This window comes from Lathyrus oleraceus, chromosome 2, assembly GCF_024323335.1.
Source record: "Lathyrus oleraceus cultivar Zhongwan6 chromosome 2, CAAS_Psat_ZW6_1.0, whole genome shotgun sequence".
In the NCBI taxonomy this organism is placed as follows: Eukaryota; Viridiplantae; Streptophyta; class Magnoliopsida; order Fabales; family Fabaceae; genus Lathyrus; species Lathyrus oleraceus.
The window spans coordinates 357,242,160-357,260,003 of NC_066580.1; the positions used below are offsets into that span (position 1 = coordinate 357,242,160).

A 17,844-nucleotide genomic window follows, 5' to 3' on the forward strand; every position below is an offset into this window, starting at 1 on the left:
TCTCAATTATTATTTTCTCTCTCTCACTATGTCCCTCTCCACACTCAATAATTCACCATCTTTGTGGTTTCAAGTTCTATCTGACACGTGCAATGACATTCGGAATTATGTTTAATTTATTTATTTTTTAAAATTATTATTAATGTCATCATGTCAGTATCAGAGTCATATTCGAAGTGTCTGCTGTTTCACAAAGGTGTATCTTCAAACTTCTCGAAAGGTATAGTCATGAGATTTTGACAACATATGGACTTCATATTGCCTCAACATTCACAAATGAAGAGTCAAGGACCTATAAAAAAAAGTTCTTAATTTCAAGGAATACAAAGAATGGAAACTTACAATAGAGAAAGAGATGGAATTTAAAGTACAATGATGATTAAAAAAATCAAAATACAAATTAAACCATGTTTTGATTAACAAAAGAAATTCTCTTAAAACTTAGGAAACTGTACTTGGTCACCACATCTACTCCTTGGCAACAAAGGGCACTCAATGAAACTTGATCCAGAAGTGTCCACACACATGTAAACTTGATAAATCTGACTGTTACGTGCTGAATCTCTATTACACTCTAATCCTGGCGTAAACCCTGTTGCCTCTTTTATAGCCTCTGAAATGTTTTCTATGCTGTAAAACTCATCATTTGGTTCAATCTCTGCATTCTTGAGGATCTGAAGAAGGTTGACTTTCTCCTTCAATTTGAGAGCTGTTTCAAAGTACTCACGTTGATCAAGCTCAGATTCTGCACATGTACCATGTTTCTCCCATTCATGTGACCAGAATCTAAAACCATTGCTACTTGGACAGCTCAAAGATGGCCAGTTTTTCTCCATGTTCTTCATCAGGTCAGATATCTACACAAAAATTAAACATGACTCATACATTCATGAGTTTCTCAGCAGAGAAATAAAATGAATACCTGAGATTTATCAAAAGTACTGTCGGGATCGCAGTTTGAAGGCCATGATCCGTCATTGTAGTTAGGCCATAGTCCATGAATACTGAAATCTGCAGCCGGTTTTCCGGTTTTCGGATAACAGCAGCTTTGTTTGGTGTCACAATATGCTCCTGGCCACTACATTATTAACAGCGTGTGTATTTGAATCCGTAATGAAGCCAAAAAACAAAAGAAAATTGAAACATATTCATGACTTATTTATTTGACTCATGATTTACCTGCTGAACAAAATAGAAGAAATCAAATTCTTCAGAAAGGCATTGAATCGAAAGATATTGAAGTATCAAAAGCTTGAACAAAAATGAAATGCTGATGAGTTTCATTTTCTTATGTTTTTCTCTTTCTCTTTAAAGGAGTTTTAAGTGTGTGATGTTGATATTAGACTCAAAAGTGGTGTTGTATATATAGTGCAATCATGTTGAACTTAGAAGGTATGTTACAGGAATACGTGAACCAATCGTGAACTAATGTACAACCTATTTTCAAATATAATAATGTCAAGTATTTGCATTATTAAAAAAGTTTAGGCTTATCCACATTTAAGAAAACTACGGATTGCTTTGAAGTTTCGAATGGCTTTTTAAATAATGCATTAACAGATATGTTTATCTATTTTATACAAGTATGAATGGATCTTAAATGTATATTTAAAATTTGATCTAAACAACTTTCTTCACCTATTCAAACCAAAGACTCAATTTTTTTTTAGAGCCCGGTACAAAACGGATCCAACCTTTCAGGATGTAAGTTTTGTCTACATTTTCTTTCATAGTGGTAAAGGTTTTAAGCACGTATCATTTAATATGTTTGTGCCGTTTATTTGCAGGCTTTTGCAGACATATATATTAATTAATATGAATTTTATAACTTTTAAATTTTAAGGATGCGTCTCCGTCAAACTTGTGTTACCCTATCCTCAAAAAATTAATATGAAAAAATCAACAAAAAATTTAATTAATATTTTTATTAAAATCAGTGTACAATTTTTAAAATATTATTTTTATGTTTAGTTTTTAACTTGTGCCTCAAGACACAAATTAGTATTATCTTTAAGATATAATAAAAATATATATTAATAATTCACTGGTAACTGTAATACAACATATAATTTGATACAATTTTTCTTACAAAGCAACATATAATAAGAAATAGAGGAATAACATTTGTAGAGATATTTTTCAATTTAATTTTTTTTAATTGCATTTTTCAGATTAGTTAATGGTCACTCATCGTCCTCTTGTCCACATGATACAACAGATTTATGCTAAAATAAACTAAATTAAGAAAACATGGAAATTAAAATATACTTTCACGGTCAACTTTGTAATTTACCTAATGTACCAATAATCGCATATTCGTAATATGATTCTTGGATTCTTACATCAACGTGATTTGATTACTTGAATTTTTAGGACAAGAACATGTTTGAAATCTTACCATATTATTTAACGTAAGGAGTTATAATAGTTTAGACCCATTGCTGTCATGTTAAAGACGTAAAGTCAAGTTTATATTAGTTTTGTTGTTCATCCATATTGGGTTTTATGGCAAGGAAGTTTTCTTTTGCGTACAAGGGAATCAATTTTAAGCTTCCTTTGGCGTGTGTGATTCATGTGTATTCCATCATTTTCGTCTCATTTTGAAACCCAATTTGAAATGAAACATTTCCATCAAATATTGTTCATCTATGTTGAAAAGTATTTTTTTCTTTTACAATTATTTTTTAAGTTTTAAATAAAAAATATTATTTATAATAAAAACATTTTTTTATAAAAATATAAAAATTATTTTATAACTTTTATAACACGAATATAAAATTGTGTCGTTAATCCGTTTCATTTGTTGAATGTAATTCAACATTCAAGTTAGTTTAGCTTTGAATATCATTTGCATTTAAGTTTACATTTGCATTTGAATTTGAGTTTGCATTTAATGTGCATTTGAATTTGGGACATGTAAACGCAAATGAGACTGAATTTGTAACAGATTTTCAGTCTCTCTCTCTCTCTCTCTCTCTCTCTCTCACACACACACACACACACACACACACACATCTTCTTCTTCTTCTTCTTCTTCTTCATTTTCTTGTGCATTGTTAATGGAGGTTCATCATTGAACTCCAATAATTGGTATTTAGAGCTTCAGTTTGATTCACAGAGAAACATGAGAATTTAAGAGCTTCGGAGTAGTTTAGAGGCACAAGAGTCGCGTCTGACTGAAAGAAACTCTAAACAAGAGTTAGAACAGTCTTTGAAAGCTAAGACTCTAAAAGCTTCTTTTGGCAAGAAGAACCAGAAGCAAGCATGGTTAGAGAACAAGAAAAAGTATGGTGGTGGTGTTCAGAAGTCAAAACTATCCAATTCTGATAAGAAACATCTGAATGTTCAGAAGGAAAAAGAGAAAATTAACAAGAGAAAGGTCCAGTGCTACAGTTGCAGTAAGTTTGGTCATTTGCTATTGATTGTTGGCTAAACAATGTTAGCAAGGATGAAAAATCCAACATAGCTAGAGCATATTCTAATGATGCAGTTGCGTTATTAATGACATCTGAGAGTGTATGTCGATCAATGGTAGACTGGTGGTATATGGACAGTGGTTGCTCAAATCACCTAACTGAAAACAAGCAATAGTTGGTTGATTAATTTTGACTCTAGTAAAAGGACCAAGATCAGATATGTTGATGATGAGTATTTAAATGCTAAAGAAATGGGAAATGTCATAGTTAAACTGAACAATGGCAAAACCGTATTGATAAAGGATGTATGGTATTTTCATGGCATGAATAAAAATCTAATGAGTGTAGGTCAGCTGATTGAAAAGGGATTTCCAGTAACCAGGAAGGACAATCTCTTGAAGTTGTATGATTGTAATCAAAAGTTGATTATGTTGTATGAACAGGGAAGAAGGGGGACATTCAAGGTGAATGTTGCAACTGAAGGAGAATGGCGATCCAAAATGCAGCGGAATTTAAAATTTCTCCTTTAATGATCCTTACGAATGGGCATGATCAGTGATAGAATCGTTACCTCTTGTGGTGATCACGAATGTTGAACGATGACAACGCCTCTACTCAGTCCACACGAACGGATTCCTTTAATCTCAGTGCTAGCTGCTACGAATGAAGGCTTTGAGTAAGAGAGAGAGAGAGAGAGAGAGAGAGAGAGAAACGAAATTGCAAGTGTGACAATGCTTCTACACAAGGGTTCTATTTATAGAACCACTTGTGTGGGCTGCAAGCTAAAAAGCCCACTCAAGTGTATATGGTCCATATCTTATAATATGCCAAAATCACTTAAGCGCGTGGTATCTTACCATATTTCGTATTCTACTTAAGTACATCGTACCTTACAATGTTCTATAATTCACTTAAGGGCACCGTACATTACAGTATTCCTTAATTACTCTATCTCTCATCAATCTGTCCTTTGTGTGTGACCCTATAGGTTTTCGCGGCATTGACAATTATATTAAATCACGTATTTAACATAATAAATAGTGAGCGGTATCTAGCAACACATCACTGCTACCCAAGACACGAAAATGTCATGTGATCTGACAAATCCTTCTGTGATAATAATTATGTGTATAATTACCCTTTTGCCTTTATGTCTATATTGAACACAAGGCATAGACCGTGTCATCCTTGTCCAGTTTAATATTGGACCCATAGACATTTATCCTGTTACGCGGGATGGGCAAATTCCATCTAGGTCACTCATGTCCCTTAGCATGCTTCGTGGAGTACCCACCAACTGTCTTTATGGTCATCCAATTACGGACAACGTTTGATCAGCAATAAGGCACTCGACTCTACATCTAGGGTCCATAGTGGTTTCAGGTCGAAGGGTGGTATACACCATTATCACCATGAGAATAACTTATGACACTTTGCATAACATTCTATATAGTATTCTCATAACGGGTCAATCCAGTATAAATATTACTCTTAATATTCATACCTATGTTTAAGACTTGATAACTCTTTATCCATGATCCATGAGATGTGATCATCAGTCTATAAACATAATAGTCTTCATGCTTTAATGTTATCCCACTTCATAATAAAGCTTGACTATGGATACTTTAAGAATAGTGTCTTTATGTTTAATGTGATTGTTAGACTATGGCACGGATCTAAAAGGGGGGGTTGAATAGATCCCAATTAAAAACTTGAGTCGGCGCTAACAATTTGAGAGAAAATTTGTTTTGAAAATTTGTTTTGAATGCGGAAGCGGCCGAGGAAAATTTTAGTCTAAAACGAACCGTTATTGGAAAACCGGATATGCGTTAAGCTAATGGGTTAGAGATAAAATGAAATACTAATTACTACACTATTTGCACACTCAATTGATATATTTCACTAACTAGCAAGCCTAGTTCCAATGATCCAAAATACCAAATTAAACTGAGTGCAAATTTAAGACAACTTTGGCTTATGCAAATTCACAAACACTTGGTGTGCATACACTCCAAGAGATATTTGAGTTGAGTAAGTAATTCAAATTTATCTAGTACAATATACTATTGTACTTTGTATTCAAACAGCAGTTTTAGTTTCTTACTCAACTTATATCAACGTTTGGTAAAATTGCTTAAACTAAAATCACTTAATTTTTAAGCTGAAAAGCACTTATGCAGAAAATTAAAGAAGACAGAGATTTGATGAGGCAGTTCCCCCGCCGTCCTCGCTTCGGGTTACGTCTGCCCTCAATTCTAAAAATAGAATTGAGATGATTAATTAGATATCACCTGTGAAATTTAATCGTTTATACAAGGATTGCAAAGCATGTAAACAACAGAACTTCCAATGTGTTGAATGATGCTTCCTATCCTTGCTCCTTGATTCAAGATGAATCAAGACCTTCGATCGTTGTTGCTAGACCTCTGATTCCAGCCCCTTTGTTGAAGAATCTTCCATTCTTCAAACCCTCGGCCCGGCTGATCTCAAACACAACGAGTCGAACCCGAATCCTTCACTTCAATGCCACCGAATCCGCTACTAGACTGATGAAGACTTCCTCTTCTCAATCACCTTCGCTCGGCTGAATATTGATGAACGATTCGTCCAAAAACCCCCAAACACAAACCCGTATTGGAGGACAAAACCCTAACGGTTTTATTCAAGAAAGAACCTGCCACAAGCTTCAACCCGAACTGGATTCTTCGATCACAGCTTCGAACCTTATCACCTTTAATCGATCACGAACCACATCAAAAGTAATTGTTTGCAGATGATGTGTTGTGAAATGTTGAAGATGAAGATGATGAGTCTTGGACACCTTTTTCACTCTTTCTTGTTTCCTTGAACACTTGAACTCAAATTAGCAAATGTTAGTAAATAAAAGTGTTTTGACTTCTATATATAGTAACTGACAAAACCAATCAAAAATAACAGAATTTCAAACAGTGGAAATAACTCAGAAAACTGAGTTTACGCACGAGCGGTCAACCATAGGACAGCGTGCGCTGAGCCGTGAGTGATGCGCCGACCCCTATGGTCGACCCATGGTTCCATGCGCTGACCCAGGATAGCATTATTATGCTATGCGCTGACCTCTGGTCGACTCAAGGGATTTTTGCGCTAACCCGTGAGTTATGCGCTGACCCTTATGGTCGACGCAAAGAAGCATGCGCTGACCAATCTTCAGTTTAGCTGAGCTTTGTGCTGACCCGTGAGCTTTGAGCTGACCCCTATGGTCGACTCAAGGCCTTCAAATCTGCATAAAACTGTGTTTTGTGATTTTCATGCATTTCGTCATGATCACACTTTGTCCACATATGTTTTTAATCATTATAATAGATTTAGACAAACGTAGAAAAGGATATGATGGGTAATGTGTTGCATTTGTTTGTAGACGTGCATGATGGTCATTTGTCATCATCGAAACTTGCGATCGTATGTTGTCTGACTCTTTGTCTTTACATACTCCCCCTTTTTGATGATGACAACCTGTATAAATCAACGTGACAAACAGCATGCGGTATTGAAACATTTTGCACACTCCCCCTTTCTTTTGTAATCTAAGGCTATCTGCAGAAAACGACTGTTAGTTGTGGGCATTTTTGTCTGCCTGCTTTGTGCACTTTTCTCCCCCTTTGACAACATCAAAAAGAGAGACAGAGTGATTATTCAGGATAACAAGGAAATTTCACAAGAAAGAACATAAACAGATAATAATAACACACCAATGTCATTTCTGAGCAATAGTCATTGATTAAGAGCAAGTAAAACATAGAAATTCATTCAAAATAACAATCAAACTACAAAATGCATGTAAATGTCTATGTCCTAGTGGCGGTGTCCTGGATGATAACAAATGCCCGGATTTTTGTAAGGGTCAGCCAGAGATGATAGGTATTCGGTGACACCGTTCAGATGCTTGAGACTCTCGTCGATTGACTTTTCTTGAAGTTCAAATGAAGCCGAAAAGGTTGCAAACCGGTCATTCATGCTTGTAGAGAAGGAGTCGAGACGCTCATTTTGGGCTTGAATTTGCTCGTTGATATGAGCATAGCGCTCATCTTGAGCTTGCATGAAGGACTGTTGAGCGATCTGCATATTGCGCATCATATCCAACAGTTCTGAAGAATCTGCTTGCTGTGGAGGGGACGGAGGAGATTCTTCCTCATCTTGGTAATACGGCTGGTAAAATTGACGTTGAGTTGACCAGCCCTTGTGTTGCCATTCACCCCAGCCACCCCAGCGTGGAACATCTTCTTCATTTATATGCGATTGCTGAACCCAAGCCGAGCCGGAGTAGTCATGAGTGTCAACGGGTGGAGGACTATCATCTCCACCATTGTGATCAAAATCGTGCCTGGCTTCTTCTTCTTCATTTTCTTCTTCATCTTCTTGTTCTTCGCTTTCATCACTGTCACCATCTGCAGGAACATTTGCTCTTCGAATAAACTTATACATTCTCCGCTCATTGCACCAAAGATATCCCATCATAGACATAGTTTTTGTGCTGAACTCTTTGTCAGATGAGATGGAAGTGTACGGGAAAGACGGATGATTAACGTTGGCTGCAGTCAGGACCTCTTGAATGAAGGATCCGTAGGCAAGAGCCGTTCCTCGTCCGGAGTCACGTAGCCCAAACATTCTACTGGCAATGTAGTACGGCCAGTTGATTTTTATCTTATTTTTCAGAATGTAAATCAGATGAACCTCGGCCGGTTCGACTCTGGAGAGTCCGCTCTTCTTTGGTCGCAGGATTCGTGAGACAACCCATTGAAGAATCCTTTCTCCGGCTTTCAGCTTGCCGGCAGTGACAGTTCGTGGGAACGTGTCACTGTTCACAAACTGATCAGTATAGGGTCGTCTCAGCATGTTATTCAATGCACTCTTAAACTCATAGCCATCTATGTGGTGAGAGTCAGTTACCTCAGGTAGGGGGTTTCCAGCATTATCAACAGACATATCAAAATATTGGTTCCAGATATTTGATTTAAGCGGTACCTTTGTCGGACCAATTCTAGAGTGAAACTTGTGCCCGCGAAAGTTGTCATGAAGGCCGGCATAGAACACTCGAACAAGGTCTTCACTGTATTTAGTATTACACTCCAAGAAGTTGATAAAGCCCTGATGCTGCAGCAGAGCCAGGACTTCAGGAAGGTGCATGCGTTCAGCGGTAAGTTTGTAGAACGCATGTTGTTGCACAACGCCTCTTTTGCTGATGTCTATGTTGAAGACTTCGACGTGAGCGGGTGGAACGAGTGATACAGCAGATATGGGGAGAGATGCGGCGGATGATTCTCGGGATCTCTTGTCGGAAGGTCTGCGTGATGTGGTAGCCATTTGAGCAAGTTTGAAACTGAGTGTTTGGGTATAAAGAGAAGGTTTAAGAAGGGTTTTGAGAGTGATTCTGCTAGATAGAGGTTTCTCCCAATTTATAGTGGAAAGGTTAGGGTTTTGGGAAGATGGAAGATCAAGGAACAATAGCCACTAGGTAGATGCAAGTTACAAAGTAGTGGGTAGTTTGAAAGGTGATGGAATGTAAATGCACACTTAATGATAATTTTTGAATGAAAAAAAACGATTTAAATTTTTCTGCAGAAAAACGAAATTTTCGAGCGATGCGTCGACCATAGCCCTGCTGCGGTCGACTCATACAGTCCAAATTTCAATTTTTCACTATTTGCCACATGCGATGACAAGTTTGATGCATAATTAACACAGCATACAACAATAAACATCCAAAGAGAGAGATCATATATATATATATATATATATATATATATATATATATATATATATATATATATATATATATATATATATATATATATAAACAACATCATTATGAGATATAACTATTGTAGTCATGAGATTTTGCAGAGAGAGAAAGAGAGGAACAGTATCACCTCAATGCCGGAGTGACTTAGTGAACGGTAGATTTGTGCTTACAACAACATAGATTTGTTAGAAGTACAAGATTAAAGTCTTATATGGAATAAGGTAAAATAGCAGATTATAGTGCCCGTTCCGAAATATCGAGAATGCCAAGTTCTCGGCGGATATGAAAGAAAGGTTCAGTGGCTAGCGGCTTTGTGAAAATGTCCGCTAGTTGATTTTCAGTATTGACATGTTCAAACACAATGTCACCTTTCTCTACATGATCCCGAAGAAAGTGGTGTCGTATTTCGATATGTTTGGTGCGAGAATGTAGCACAGGATTCTTGGTTAGGTTAATGGCACTTGTATTGTCACAAAAAATGGGAATCCGTTCAAGTTTGAGGTTAAAATCCAATAGTTGTTGCTTAATCCATAGGATTTGGGCACAACAACTACCGGCGGCAACGTATTCCGCTTCGGCGGTTGACAAAGCAACAGAAACCTGTTTCTTGCTATGCCAACTGACCAAAGAGTTTGAAAATAAGTGACACGTGCCACTGGTGCTCTTCCTATCCGATTTGCAATCGGCAAAGTCGGAATCGGAAAAACCTACCAAAGAACAATCATTACCTTTGGAATACCACAGTCCATACTTCGGAGTACCGGATAGGTATCGAAGTATTCGTTTGACGGCTTTTAAATGGGATTCCTTGGGACATGATTGAAATCTTGCACACATGCATACGCTAAACATAATATCGGGACGAGAAGCAGTAAGATAAAGGAGTGAACCAATCATACCTCTATACCGTTTTACATCTACTTCCTTATCGTCTTCATCTTTGTTCAAGTTGGTACACGTAGGCATGGGGGTGTTTATGGCCTTAGCTTTTGCCATGTCAAATCTCTTGATAAGGTCCAAACAGTACTTTGTCTGGCTCACGAAAGTTCCTTCTTTGAGCTGTTTAATTTGCAGACCGAGAACGTATGTGAGCTCCCCCATCATACTCATCTCGAATTCGCCCTGCATAAGGTCAGAAAACTCTCTCACAAGATTCATGTTAGTAGATCCAAATATGATATCATCTACATAAATTTGCACTAATATCAAGTGCTTTCCTTGACGTTTAATGAAGAGGGTTGTGTCAACCTTTCCTCTTGAGTATTTTTGATCGAGTAAGAATTTGCTTAGTCTCTCATACCAAGCTCTAGGAGCTTGTTTAAGGCCATACAAAGCTCTTTTTAGTTTATAAACATGATCAGGATACTCATGGGATTCGAAACCCGGAGGTTGTGCGACATAAACTTCTTCATTTATGTGACCGTTAAGGAACGCACTCTTGACATCCATTTGGAATAGCTTAAAGTCTTTCGCACAAGCGAAAGCAAGGAGAAGGCGTATAGCCTCGAGTCGGGCAATCGGCGCATAAGTTTCCTCATAGTCGATGCCTTCCTCTTGGTTATACCCTTGCGCGACTAAACGCGCCTTATTACGGGTTATTACCCCGTTTTCGTCCAGCTTGTTCCTAAACACCCATCGGGTGCCGATTACTCGATGATCTCGCGGAGGAGGGACAAGGTCCCAAACCTCATTTCTGGTGAACTGATTAAGTTCCTCCTGCATTGATAAAAACCAGTGTTCATCGAGTAGGGCTTCTTTAGGGTTTTTAGGTTCCATCTGCGAAACGAAAGCGAAGTGATAACAGAAATTACTTAGCCTAGATCGAGTTGTTACACCCTTTGAGATGTCCCCGAGAATGTTGTCTATTGGATGGTCTTTGGAAGACTTCCAAGCTTGAGGGAGATCATCGTTTGAAGGCGGATGAACTACCTCGGTTTCTTCACGGTGTACATCTTTGTCCTCCTCAATTTTGACTATGTCGGGTTGATCAATCCCCGGCTCGCCACCTTTGAGTATGTCTTCGGTAGATGTACCTGCACCATGAAAAACACTACCCTTTCCGACGTTTCTCGGATTGGATTCATCAAAAGTGACATGTACAGACTCTTCTACAGTAAGTAATCGTTTGTTGTAAATTCTATATGCTTTGCTAGATTGAGAGTATCCGAGGAAGATACCTTCGTCGGCCTTGGAATCGAATTTCCCTAAGTTTTCCTTTCCATTGTTCAATACAAAACATTTGCAACCAAAGACATGTAAGTGAGAAACATTTGGCTTTCGCCCTTTTAAAAGTTCATACGGTGTTTTGTTTAGAATGGGACGAATGAGCACCCTATTCAGAACGTAACAAGCCGTACTAATGGCGTCAGCCCAAAAGTATTTCGGTAAGCCACTTTCATTGATCATTGTTCTTCCCAATTCTTCCAAAATTCGATTTTTACGCTCCACAACCCCATTTTGTTGAGGAATACGTGGAGCGGAGAAGTTATAATCAATACCATGGTTACCGCAATATTCTTCAAATAAGTGATTTTTAAACTCACCTCCATGATCACTTCTAATTGCAACAATGTTTGTATTTAGTTTATTTTGGGAAAGCTTAGCAAATCGTTCAAAGGCGGCGAATGTGTCGCTCTTACTTACTAAGAAAATAGTCCAATAAAATCGAGAAAAGTCATCCACTATTACGAAACCGTAATAGTTTCCTCCTAGACTTTTAATCCTAGATGGCCCAAATAAATCCATATGGAGAAGCTCGAGAGGTCTCGTTGTTGAAACGATATTTTTGGATTTAAAAGAGATCCTCGTTTGCTTCCCCTTTTGACAAGCATCACAAAGATGATCCTTGGTGAACTTAATTTTGGGGAGACCTAGGACTAGATCTTTTGAGACTACTTTGTTGAGTAAGTCAAAGTTAACATGTGCTAAACGCCTATGCCATAACCATGAATCTTCACTCATTGTTACAAGGCATTTGTCACTTGTTAACAATACTTCATTTAAGTCAAGCATATAGACATTGTTCACACGAAGACCATTAAACATGCTCTTCTTATCATCATTATGTACAATTTTGCAACAATCTTTTGAAAACGATACATTGTATCCTTTGTCACATAATTGACTGATGCTAAGTAGATTGTGTTTAAGACCTTCGACAAGCAAAACATCAAAAATAGTAGTAGGGGAGGGATTACCTACACTACCTTTACCAAGTATTGCTCCACGGTTGTTGTCACCATAAGTTACATATCCCTTCTTCTTAGCCACAAAGTCAATGAAGAGAGATATGTCACCTGACATGTGCCTTGAGCATCCACTGTCGAGAACCCATCTTTTCTCGGTAGTCTCGAGGCATTGTACCTGTGACAAGATAATTAACAAGAGAAGGTACCCAATTGCTTATTGGGTCCTGAGTGGTGAGGAACGAAATGGTTGCATTTGGGCATCCATTGATAAATGCCTTTAGGAACTAAAAACCTCCTAAATCTACATTTAGCAATGGAATGGCCTTTCTTGCAACAATAGAGACAAGAGAAAGTTGCATTTGGATTGCTTTTGCTATCTTCATCTTTTATAACATATTTATATTTTTGATATGGATTAACCATACTTTTTCGAAAATTTGATTTGTCGATAGCAAAAGTAATCTTGGGCTCAAGAGCCTTGTCAAGTTTGGCTTTTAGGTTTCTTACTTCACCTTGCCAAATGTAACAAGTATCACACCCAAAGTTCATCATTCTACTTTTAAGGTCCTCATAACTTGTTTTTGTGCTTTCCACTATAGAAGCTTTAAGTGCCTCAAGTTTCCTCTCGGATTGTTGAATTTTATGTTCCAAATGTGAAAAAAATTTCTTATTTGAGGCAAGCCTTTTAAAGGCCTCTTTCGCTTCATAGTGTAAAGTATCAAAAGCAGTTTGCAATTCATGACGAGACATACTAGAGGATTTTTCATATTTAGCATGTCGTACCTGTTTCTTTTTGTTCTTTTGATGAGCAGAGAGACATAGATTTGCATTTTCATCTTCATCACTAGAACTTTCATCATCGGAGGAGTCGCTATCGCTTTCCCAAGCTATGTATGCTCTCCTTGGCTTTGATGGTTTCTTGTGTGATTTGTATGAATCTTTTTCTTTTGTCTTTTTGTTCATCGGACAGTCCGGTTTGTAGTGACCCGGCTTTCCACACTTATAGCACGACCCTCTAGTTGTTTTTCCTTTTGAGTCATCATTTTTAGAGAACCTAGATTGCTTCCGAAAGTTTACCAAGTTCTTCTCGGAATGTTGGATGCCGTTCTTTCTCACGTAACGGTTGTAGCGTTTGACGAACAGCCCCATATCTTCACTCTTGTCCTCTTCTTCTTCGTCACTCGATGAATAATCACTTTGCTCTTTTGCTTGAGACTTTGAGGAGGAAGTCTTTAGAGCTATTGATTTCTTTTCACTCACCTTTGCTTTGTCTTTCTTATCTTTCTTTTCGTGTTGTTCCAGGCTTAAGAGAACTTGTTCGTGCTCTTGTAGTTTACCGAACAATGTTGTCAAGTCCAATGTGGTAAGATCATTTGCCTCTTTGATGGCGGTCACTTTCGGCTGTCATTCCCTGTTAAGACATCTTAAGATCTTATTAGTAGCAATATCATTGGAAACAGGCCTACCAAGTGAATGTAATCGATTGATGAGATGAGTGAATCTCTTTTGCATGTCAGCAATGGTTTCCCCTTGCTCCATGAAGAAGAGATCAAACTCTTGTGTTAGTGTATTGATTCTAGCCAATTTAACACCATTCGTCCCCTCATGGGCAATTTGTAGTGAATCCCACATAGCCTTAGCAGTAGGACAATGGGATACACGATAGTATTCATCTACGCCTAATGAGGAGATTAGGATATTTTTGGCTTTCCAATCATAATTGTATTTCTTTTCATCATCATCGGTCCATTGTGCTTCGGGCTTAGGCACCACTTCGTTGTTCTCATTGGTCATGGTTATTTGAATTGGACCATTGAGAATAACATTCCATATTTTTCTATCTATGGAATTTATGTGCACCCGCATACAGTCTTTCCAATAACTATAATTTTCACCATTGAAAACGGGAGCTCTATTATAAGCCCCTTTAGGTTCGTTAGCCGTTTTCTATCAAAGTTGTATTTTGAAGCACGGAGTGAACCAGAGCTCCTGATACCACTTGTTAGACTATGGCACGGATCTAAAAGGGGGGGTTGAATAGATCCCAATTAAAAACTTGAGTCGGCGCTAACAATTTGAGAGAAAATTGGTTTTGAAAATTTGTTTTGAATGCGGAAGCGGCCGAGGAAAATTTTAGTCTAAAACGAACCGTTATTGAAAAACCGGATATGCGTTAAGCTAATGGATTAGAGATAAAATGAAATACTAATTACTACACTATTTGCACACTCAATTGATATATTTCACTAACTACCAAGCCTAGTTCCAATGATCCAAAATACCAAATTAAACTGAGTGCAAATTTAAGACAACTTTGGCTTATGCAAATTCACAAACACTTGGTGTGCATACACTCCAAGAGATATTTGAGTTGAGTAAGTAATTCAAATTTATCTAGTACAATATACTATTGTACTTTGTATTCAAACAGCAGTTTTAGTTTCTTACTCAACTTATATCAACGTTTGGTAAAATTGCTTAAACTAAAATCACTTAATTTTTAAGCTGAAAAGCACTTATGCAGAAAATTAAAGAAGACAGAGATTTGATGAGGCAGTTCCCCCGCCGTCCTCGCTTCGGGGTACGTCTGCCCTCAATTCTAAAAATAGAATTGAGATGATTAATTAGATATCACCTGTGAAATTTAATCGTTTATACAAGGATTGCAAAGCATGTAAACAACAGAACTTCCAATGTGTTGAATGATGCTTCCTATCCTTGCTCCTTGATTCAAGATGAATCAAGACCTTCGATCGTTGTTGCTAGACCTCCGATTCCAGCCCCTTTGTTGAAGAATCTTCCGTTCTTCAAACCCTCGGCCCGGCTGATCTCAAACACAACGAGTCGAACCCGAATCCTTCACTTCAATGCCACCGAATCCGCTACTAGACTGATGAAGACTTCCTCTTCTCAATCACCTTCGCTCGGCTGAATATTGATGAACGATTCATCCAAAAACCCCCAAACACAAACCCGTATTGGAGGACAAAACCCTAATGGTTTTATTCAAGAAAGAACCTGCCACAAGCTTCAACCCGAACTGGATTCTTCGATCACAGCTTCGAACCTTATCACCTTTAATCGATCACGAACCACATCAAAAGTAATTGTTTGCAGATGATGTGTTGTGAAATGTTGAAGATGAAGATGATGAGTCTTGGACACCTTTTTCACTCTTTCTTGTTTCCTTGAACACTTGAACTCAAATTAGCAAATGTTAGTAAATAAAAGTGTTTTGACTTCTATATATAGTAACTGACAAAACCAATCAAAAATAACAGAATTTCAAACAGTGGAAATAACTCAGAAAACTGAGTTTATGCACGAGCGGTCAACCATAGGTCGGCGTGCGCTGAGCCGTGAGTGATGCGCCGACCCCTATGGTCGACCCATGGTTCCATGCGCTGACCCAGGATAGCATTATTATGCTATGCGCTGACCTCTGGTCGACTCAAGGGATTTTTGCGCTAACCCGTGAGTTATGCGCTGACCCTTATGGTCGACGCAAAGAAGCATGCGCTGACCAATCTTCAGTTTAGCTGAGCTTTGCGCTGACCCGTGAGCTTTGAGCTGACCCCTATGGTCGACTCAAAGCCTTCAAATCTGCATAAAACTGTGTTTTGTGATTTTCATGCATTTCGTCATGATCACACTTTGTCCACATATGTTTTTAATCATTATAATAGATTTAGACAAACGTAGAAAAGGATATGATGGGTAATGTGTTGCATTTGTTTGTAGACGTGCATGATGGTCATTTGTCATCATCGAAACTTGCGATCGTATGTTGTCTGACTCTTTGTCTTTACAGTGATCTCATGATTAAGTCATACTTGATACATTAAACGGACTAGCTATTCTAGGGACTTTATTAAACAAACATAATAAAGAAAAAGCCTTTTATGATTAATAAATAATTCGATACAAGTACCAAAAGTATTGGCCTCTAGGGCTTACACCAACAGCAACAACGAACACTCAATGCCTTAGTGTAAGAAGAACTAAAGGGGAAAGTGAGTTGTGGCATAAGAGATTGGGGCATCTGAACTATAGAAGCTTAAGACATCTGAGTTCAAAGAAGATGGTACATGGAATTCTTAAGATTATGGCACTAGAGAAATCATGTGGTATATGCATGAGAGGGAAACAACCAAGATTGCCATTCTCATCAGAAATGTCTCCAAGAGCAACTCATGTTTTGGGTCTGGTGCATTATGATGTATGTGGTCCATTTGAGATACCTTCACTTTGAAATTTTACCATATTATTTAACGTAAGGAGTTATAATAGTTTAGACCCATTATTGTCATGTTAAAGACGTAAAGTCAAGTTTATATTAGTTTTGTTGTTCATCCATATTGGGTTTTATGGCAAGGAAGTTTTCTTTTGCGTACAAGGGAATCAATTTTAAGCTTCCTTTGGCGTGTCTGATTCATGTGTATTCCATCATTTTCGTCTCATTTTGAAACACAATTTGAAATGAAACATTTCCATCAAATATTGTTCATCTATGTTGAAAAGTATTTTTTTCTTTTACAATTATTTTAAATTTTAAATAAAAAATATTATTTATAATAAAAACATTTTTTTATAAAAATATAAAAATTATTTTATAACTTTTATAACACGAATATAAAATTGTGTCGTTAATCCGTTTCATTTGTTGAATGTAATTCAACATTCAAGTTAGTTTAGCTTTGAATATCATTTGCATTTAAGTTTACATTTGCATTTGAATTTGAGTTTGCATTTAATGTGCATTTGAATTTGGGATATGTAAACGTAAATGAGACTGAATTTGTAACAGATTTTCAGTCTCTCTCTCTCTCTCTCATTCTTTCATTCTTCTTCTTCATTTTCTTGTGCATTGTTAGTGGAGGTTCATCATTGAACTCCAATAATTGATATCTAGAGCTTCAGTTTGATTCACAGAGAAACATGAGAATTTAAGAGCTTCAGAGTAGTTTAGAGGCACAAGAGTTGCGTCTGATTGAAAGAAACTCTAAACAAGAGTTAGAACAGTCTTTGAAAGCTAAGACTCTAAAAGCTTCTTCTGGCAAGAAGAACCAGAAGCAAGCATGGTTAGAGAACAAGAAAAAGTATAGTGGTGGTGTTCAGAAGTCAGAACTATCCAATTCTGATAAGAAACATCTGAATGTTCAGAAGGAAAAAGAGAAGATTAACAAGAGAAAGGTCTAGTGCTATAGTTGCAGCAAGTTTGGCCATTTGCTATTGATTGTTAGCTAAACAGGTTAGAAAGGATGAAAAATCCAACTTAGCTAGAGCAGATTCTAATGATGCAGTTGCGTTATTAATGGCATCTGAGAATGTATGTCGATCAATGGTAGACTAGTGGTATATGGACAGTGGTTGCTCAAATCACCTAACTGAAAACAAGCAATAGTTGGTTGATTAATTTTGACTCTAGTAAAAGGACCAAGATCAGATGTGTTGTTGA

The 17,844-nt window shown here is 37.4% G+C and overlaps 1 protein-coding gene across 1 annotated transcript; it reads right to left on the minus strand.

Annotated features, from left to right (window-relative positions):
* Positions 1-293: 293 nt before the first annotated feature.
* LOC127119509 (ribonuclease 3) lies at positions 294-1,407 on the minus strand. The gene is made up of 3 exons (XM_051049747.1): positions 1,180-1,407; positions 923-1,078; positions 294-857 (listed from the first exon to the last, which is right to left on the minus strand). Exons 1-3 carry the CDS (start codon positions 1,282-1,284, stop codon positions 435-437), a joined length of 684 nt encoding a protein of 227 aa, XP_050905704.1. The 5' UTR covers positions 1,285-1,407; the 3' UTR covers positions 294-434.
* Positions 1,408-17,844: the final 16,437 nt, after the last annotated feature.

What these genes read in the sequence shown, in the direction of transcription:
- LOC127119509 (XM_051049747.1), bottom strand. Translation starts at nt 1,284, where the DNA reads ATGAAACTCATCAGCATTTCATTTTTGTTCAAGCTTTTGATACTTCAA. An exon ending in TCTTCTATTTTGTTCAGCAG is followed by an intron (nt 1,079 to 1,179) that starts GTAAATCATGAG and finishes TTAATAATGTAG; the next exon opens with TGGCCAGGAGCATATTGTGA. An exon ending in GTACTTTTGATAAATCTCAG is followed by an intron (nt 858 to 922) that starts GTATTCATTTTA and finishes ATTTTTGTGTAG; the next exon opens with ATATCTGACCTGATGAAGAA.